The 7073-nt window shown below is 54.2% G+C and overlaps 1 protein-coding gene across 4 annotated transcripts in view; it reads left to right on the forward strand.

Moving 5' to 3' along the window:
• The first annotated feature begins 80 nt into the window (after positions 1-80).
• The window catches only part of LOC111151709 (tubulin gamma 1), an 8777-nt gene continuing 1784 nt past the window's right edge, over positions 81-7073 (forward strand). Inside the window, exons 1-11 of one of the 4 annotated variants that reach the window (XM_022509862.1) lie at positions 81-170; positions 488-600; positions 784-951; positions 2155-2227; positions 2471-2576; positions 3019-3145; positions 3611-3697; positions 3817-3966; positions 4347-4499; positions 4590-4751; positions 4879-5266. In XM_022509862.1, the coding sequence (XP_022365570.1) occupies positions 122-170; positions 488-600; positions 784-951; positions 2155-2227; positions 2471-2576; positions 3019-3145; positions 3611-3697; positions 3817-3966; positions 4347-4499; positions 4590-4751; positions 4879-5076 (1386 nt within the window). In that variant the 5' untranslated portion in view covers positions 81-121 and the 3' untranslated portion in view covers positions 5077-5266. Of the gene's footprint in view, positions 171-487; positions 601-783; positions 952-2154; positions 2228-2470; positions 2577-3018; positions 3146-3610; positions 3698-3816; positions 3967-4346; positions 4500-4589; positions 4752-4878; positions 5267-7073 lie in introns of those variants that run through there. The other 3 variants (XM_022509864.1, XM_022509863.1, XM_022509865.1) reach the window with 3 other exon arrangements.

Consider the following 7073-nt stretch of genomic DNA (forward strand, 5'->3'; position numbering starts at 1 on the left):
ATTGGAGCAGAGAAAGTTTGTGGGAGGAACAGGTTGTTTGGCGCCTGCGTCGTGCGGCTAGCGGCTTCAGAGCCGGGGCTTGGGTGGCGGGAGCGTCTGCAGCGCCGGTGCCTGAGGAGCGATGCCGAGGGAAATCATCACCCTACAGTTGGGCCAGTGCGGCAATCAGAGTGAGCGAACCTCCGGCCCCTCCACTACTTAGGTTCCTTAGATTCTGTGGGCTCTCGCTGTGATCCCGGACTCCATCTGCCCTTCCCAGAATCGTAGTTTTCCGAAGGCGGGACATGCCTGACCCAGTGTCCAGTTGCCCAACCCCGAGGGGCCCTCCCCTCCCAGTCGCTGGCATACAGCCCTTTCCTCCTACACGGGAGACTCCCGAGGCTTGACTTCCTACCTTCAAACCCAGACGCTCAGTCCCTCAGCTCCTAGTTGGAATCTGCCCAGACCCAGATATCCTCTTTCTCCCCCGTCTGCCCCTCTCCCCCAGTTGGGTTCGAGTTCTGGAAACAGCTGTGCGCCGAGCATGGTATCAGCCCCGAGGGCATCGTGGAGGAGTTCGCCACCGAGGGCACTGACCGCAAGGACGTCTTTTTCTACCAGGTGCCCCCAGCGACTTGGCCAGGGGGTCTGAGGGAAGGGCAGGGGCCTGGTACCGGGAGACCCGCTGGGCAGAGGAACCAGGGCGGGAGGCTTGAGGAGGGAGGGCAGGCAGGAGCCAGAGCTGGGAGGATGGAGGGCTGGGCCTTAGCTGATTGTGCCCCCTTGCTGGATGCCCCTTGGCAGGCAGACGATGAGCACTACATCCCCAGGGCGGTGCTGCTGGACCTGGAGCCCCGGGTGATCCACTCCATCCTCAACTCCCCCTATGCGAAGCTCTACAACCCAGAGAACATCTACCTGTCGGAGCATGGAGGAGGAGCTGGCAACAACTGGGCCAGTGGATTCTCGCAGGTCATTTGCTATTTCTCTGGCAGGACCCACAACTCCCTTCCTGTGTGAGGACAGGTTGTATGACTTGCCAGAGAGAGAAGAAACCAGATCAAGGATGTATGCGTAGTGGAGAGAGAGAGAGAGAGATGGCTGAGGAGAGTTCTTTTTTTTAAGTCTACTACATAATATGGTTAAGACTGCACTTGCCAGTGCTACGTACCAGGCTATACTAAATGCTTTACATATAACTTGCTTAAACCTCCCCAGAACTGTAGAGGTAGGTATTATAGGTTCATGGCCTCTTAACTGCTTTTTCAGATTCCAGAAAGCTGTGAAACCAAAAGATGATTTATAACTTATTTAGTAGCAAAACCAAATCTTGGGTGTCTGGCTGGCTCATTCAGTAGAGCATGTGATTCTTGATCTTGGGGGTTGTGAGTTCGAGACCCAGGCTGGGTGTAGAGATTATTTAAAAATAAAATCTTTAAGGGGCGCCTGGGCAGCTCAGTGGGTTAAAGCCTCTGCCTTTGGCTCAGGTCATGATCTCAGGGTCCTGGGATCGAGCCCCGCGTCCGGCTCTCTGCTCAGCAGGGAGCCTGCTTCCCTTCCTCTCTCTCTGCCTGCTTCTCTGCCTACCTGTGATCTCTGTCTGTTAAATAAATAAATAAAATATTTAAAAATAATAATAAAATAAAATCTTAAAAAAAAAATATCAGTGGAGATAAGCTATTTTAGCTTCTATCCAACTTGTCATTACTCATATGTGTCATTGCAGAAATATTAATATATTTAATATTAATATATTAATATATTTGATTAACACACATTAGACACCCACTGGTGTTTTACTTAACATACATCATATGTACCATAGTACCTTACTTGAACAGGAAAAATTTGAATCCCAAAACGTACCTGGCCCCAAGAATTTTAAATAAGGCATTGAAGAGTTGTATTATTCCCTTCGTTATACAGATGAGGAAACTGAGTAATCTGCCCAGAGTCACTTGGTTAAATAAAACTAGAACTGATACATGACCCGGATGTACCGTCTGCTCATACCCACTGTGCTTTACTGTCTCTCAGTACTAATGAAAAGCAGGGCTACTGTGCTCCACAAAAGGACTTTTATGGTTCTATAAAGAGAATCCAGGGTGGCTCTTCTGAGGTCAGAGTCTTTGTCCATGGTCCTGTCTCACTCTGACACTCCCCATGTCTGTACAGGGAGAGAAGATCCACGAGGACATTTTTGACATCATAGATCGGGAGGCAGATGGCAGTGACAGTCTAGAGGTGAGTGTCTTAGGAATGCTGGTGGGATTTGTCATAGGAAAGGCTTGACGACACCCTTTAGAAGCCACCCGTTAGGTATAAGACCTCCCCGTGTGCCTTTTCTACTGAACAAGCCACTGGGCTTTGTTGGACACAAGGCAGGGTCTCCTAAGCTGTAGGTGGGGGGGAGGGAAGTGGAGGAGAGGCCTCGGGAAGATAGGAGTCCTAGAAGTCGTAGGATGGGTCCAGTTTGCAATGCAATACCTAGACACTGACTGCCCCTTCCCCATGCAGGGCTTCGTGCTGTGTCACTCCATCGCTGGGGGCACAGGCTCTGGCCTGGGCTCCTACCTCTTAGAACGGCTGAATGACAGGTAAGTCTGTGTTTCATGAGGCTGGAAAACTTGGTTTCCCAAGAAGCTGGGAGGCCTTCCAGATACACCTTCCTATTTGCTGGAACAGAGAAAGAGGCCTTTTGTTCAGTCCTGTGGTTAGGAAAGGGAAGGTACAATGACCAAGAACCTGATCACACTCTGGGGATTTGGATCCGCAGCTTAGAATCTAGGCCCTAGATGAAGAGATGAAGGTTCAGGGAGCATGGCTGGTTTAGAGTTAGAACCCTAGGTCTGAAGATGTGTCTCTGCCATTCCTCCTTTGGGCTTGCGGACTTCCAAAAGTCAAGTCTCCTTTCTCTGTTGATCCTGTGTCCCACCCCAGTTTCCCCATCTAGGTTCAGCCACTTTCTGACTATCATGAGCCCCATGTTAACCAAATCTCCAGTCTCTTACCCTGACCCTCTTCTCTCAACCCCATTAGGTACCCCAAGAAGCTGGTGCAGACGTACTCAGTGTTCCCCAACCAGGACGAGATGAGCGATGTGGTGGTCCAGCCCTACAACTCACTGCTCACGCTCAAGAGGCTGACCCAGAACGCAGACTGTGTGGTGCGTCCTAGATTCTGCCATTCTCCCCTCCAGCACCTCTGTCTGCTTTCATCACCTTCCTGCACTTAAAAAGTCCATTTTGAGGGACGCCTGGGTGGCTCAGTTGGTTGAGCAGCTGCCTTCGGCTCGGGTCATGATCCCGGTGTCCTGGGATCGAGTCCCGCATCGGGCTCCTTGCTCGGCGGGGAGCCTGCTTCTCCCTCTGCCTCTGCCTGCCATTCTGTCTGCCTGTGCTCGCTCTCTCTCCCTCTCTCTCTCTGACAAATAAATAAATAAAATCTTTAAAAAAAAAAAGAAAAAAGTCCATTTTGAGCCCTTTTGTTCCTCAGTCCTGTGTCAGTGCCTTTTGGATGGGTCTTTTTGGCCACGAGGCACCAAAGAAGTTAAGTTTCAGAGCCCAGACTCAGGCAGAACTCCTATTCTTTCTGTCTCCATAAATTTGTCATTCTCTTCTGTCCCCCCCAGGTAGTGCTGGACAACACAGCCCTGAACCGGATCGCCACAGACCGCCTGCACATCCAGAACCCGTCCTTCTCCCAGATCAACCAGCTGGTGAGCCCCCACTCCCGGACTCTCTGGGCTGGAACCCCTCCTTGCTCTGCTCCACCTCAGGAAGGGAGCCCTCACCCCTCCTAGGGGCCAGGGCCCACAGCACACGCTCCCGTCCCCAGGTGTCCACCATCATGTCAGCCAGCACCACCACCCTGCGCTACCCCGGCTACATGAACAACGACCTCATCGGCCTCATCGCCTCGCTCATTCCCACTCCTCGACTCCATTTCCTCATGACGGGCTACACCCCGCTTACCACGGACCAGTCGGTAGGAGCAGTCGCGGCAGGCCCTGCCCTCACCTTTCTGTCCCCCTGCTGCCCCAGGAGCTGCCCCTTGCGGCCCCCAGAGGCTCTGTGCTCCAGGACCGGCATAGACCATCCAACTCCACGCTGACCCGCTCTCTTCTCCCCTGTGCCTCTGGCTCCCTCCCCGCAGGGCCCGGGCTCTGTGGGGTCTGCGAACGCTCCTGCACAGGGCCATGACCTTGCCGAGCTGAGGAGGACTCAGTCCCACAGCAGAGGCTCAGTGTAGACCTGGATCTCGAGACCCTTCCCCAAGAAACCACACTAGCCCGAGTCAGACAGGGCTGAGGTATTGGACGGTGGCCTGAGTGCGGGCCCGGGCCCTGTGGCCCACTGTCCCCTCAGGTGGCCAGCGTGAGGAAGACCACGGTCCTGGATGTCATGAGGCGGCTGCTGCAGCCCAAGAACGTGATGGTGTCCACGGGCCGGGATCGCCAGACCAATCACTGCTACATCGCCATCCTCAACATCATCCAGGGGGAGGTGGACCCCACCCAGGTAGGTGAGGCCCCTTCGTGCCACCCCCGGGCCCCGCAGGGGTAGAGGAGAGGCTACCACCACCACTGCTGTGTGCACCCCTCCCCCCAGGTCCACAAGAGTCTGCAGAGGATCCGGGAACGGAAGCTGGCCAACTTCATCCCCTGGGGCCCTGCCAGCATCCAGGTGGCCCTGTCAAGGAAGTCTCCCTACCTGCCTTCGGCCCACCGGGTCAGTGGGCTCATGATGGCCAACCACACCAGCATCTCCTCGGTGAGCCTAATCTCCTGGGCTTCACTGACCAGTCTGTTCCACTAGCCACTCTTATCATTCTGCCCCATTCCATTCCAGACCCTTATCTTGCACGGGTTCCCATCCTGGAGATTTCTATCTCTTTCAGCTCTTTGAAAGTTCCTGCCAGCAGTATGACAAGCTGCGGAAACGGGAGGCCTTCCTGGAGCAGTTCCGCAAGGAGGACATCTTCAAGGAGAACTTCGACGAGCTGGACACGTCCAGGGAGGTGGTGCAGGAACTCATCGACGAGTACCACGCAGCCACGCGGCCAGACTACATCTCCTGGGGCACTCAGGAGCAGTGACTTCCTTGCCACCACTTCCCCTGGACAGTAAGCACAGTCCCCATAATGCCTGGTCCCTGTGACATGGATTCCTCTCAGCTAAAACCTTTCTAGAATCATCTCCATCCCAGACGCTGGTCCTCCTTCCTCCCTTCTCTGCCCTGACCCTTGATATGCTTGTTATCTCTAATAAAGTGATAAAGCTTTGTTGTGCATATAGTCAGAGTGTGAATATGGGGGGATGACCCATGTTCCCTCCCAGTTCCCAGGCATGTGTCCTTTACCTGCTGTAGCTTCTTACCACTAATCCGGGTGTCAATGTGGTCACTGTTTCCATTGGCATACCTTGCCTAGAACCAGGCCACTCTACCTGAGTCAGCCCTGAGGGTTACTGAGGTCTGCCCTGTCCTCGGTGCCTGAGCTTCTGCCCCCGGGGTGGATCAGTACTGCCCCAGACTCTTCCACTCAGGGAGTAGGCTGTGGAGGCTAGTGAAGGAGGGCCTGCAGCATACTGAGCAGGTCAGGAAACCTGGGACTCTGGATTCCCAGCGCCCAAGGCTATCAGATCCCTAGGAACGCAACCCAATTCAACCTAGCTTGATAAAGCAGGAACAGAACTCAGGAGTAGGGCTGAGCCCATCCTGATAAGGCGTTTATCTGTGCCAGAGAAGCTCTTGGGTCTGATCCTGTCCCAAGCTTCTCTCCATTCCAGACCCAAAGCAGTAGGCACACCGACATGGACCCAACGAGGGCCCAGATGCTGGACACCGGGGTAGGAACTGGGTAGTGCCAGTCTTGATGACTCACTGCCTTCCGGCCTCAGGGACGCCAGGAGGCCACCCCTGTGCTGCTCAATGGAGAAGTGAGTGTGAGTAATTGCCAGCTTCCCAAACTGCCCTGTTGCCTGCCCCACCCAGCACCCTGTGGCAGCCTGCTGGCTAGGAGGAGGTTAAATCCAGAAGGTCAAGGAGGGTGGAGCTCTGTGGTGTCCAGACTCCCCTCAGTGCTGGTAAAAGCTCAGAGTGTGGGCGTCCCCAGGGGGGTGGAGCGCTGAGTTATGGGGCTCTAACTGGTCCCACCGACAACACTCCCACAGGAAGGGTTTGTGTAAATAAGGATTTTTTTCGCTTCTCTTCTACAAATAAATTAAGAAACAAACTAGAAAATCATCGGCACCCATTACAGCCCTTGGGTGTGGGGTGTGCCCTGTCCCTGCAGGGCCAAAAGGGTCCATGGTTCCCTCAAATCTCAGAGCAGTCCAGGTCCAGGCTGGAGGCAGAAGGGAGGTCGTGACCTCTTGGCAGGCTCAGTCCTGCAGCTGCCCTAAACAGCCAGACTGTCCCTGGGGCTCGTCCAGGCCCGGGTGCTGGCTGGGAGGGGAGGTGTCTGGCAGGTCTTGGCATGGAGGAGAAGGGCTGCTGCAAGGCCTCTCAGGGGAGGGATTGGGCAAGTAGGCATTCACCAGCTGCATGATCTCTTCCACCTAAGAGAGGGCAGAGGTCAAAGGGCGGTAGGGGTCACTGGGTTCTCCTTTGTCTCATCCTTTGCCCAGGCTCCTCACCAGGGCCTTCTGAGAGCTGCCCCCCTCCCCGCAACTTTTCCCTCCTCACCACCACGCTCTCCCTCACTATGTGCCAGTCACACTTGTGTCTTTCTGCTTCTCTAAATGCTGTTGTCCTCTCAGAGCCTTTCCACCTGTGATATCCTCTACCTGGGATGCTGTTTCCCCAGATCTTCCTGTGGCTAGCCTAAATGTCACTTCCAGTATCCCTTCCTGACTGTTCTACCTAATGTTATGACCCCTTCCAGTCACTTCGTGTCACACCACCCTTCCCTTGGTAGCATCTATTACTGTCTTAGATAGTTTCTGATTCCTTATTTAGTGTCTGACCTCCTGCCCTAATGTAAGTGCCTTGAGCTTATCTTTGATCACTGCTGGATCCCCAGTGACTAGACCTGTACCTGGCTCAGCATTAATAAAATGTTTCTTAACATCCTTTCCCTTCCTTCCTCCTTCC

The sequence above is a fragment of the Enhydra lutris genome, unplaced genomic scaffold, assembly GCF_002288905.1.
Source record: "Enhydra lutris kenyoni isolate GAN:26980312 unplaced genomic scaffold, ASM228890v2 scaffoldscaffold26, whole genome shotgun sequence".
In the NCBI taxonomy this organism is placed as follows: Eukaryota; Metazoa; Chordata; class Mammalia; order Carnivora; family Mustelidae; genus Enhydra; species Enhydra lutris.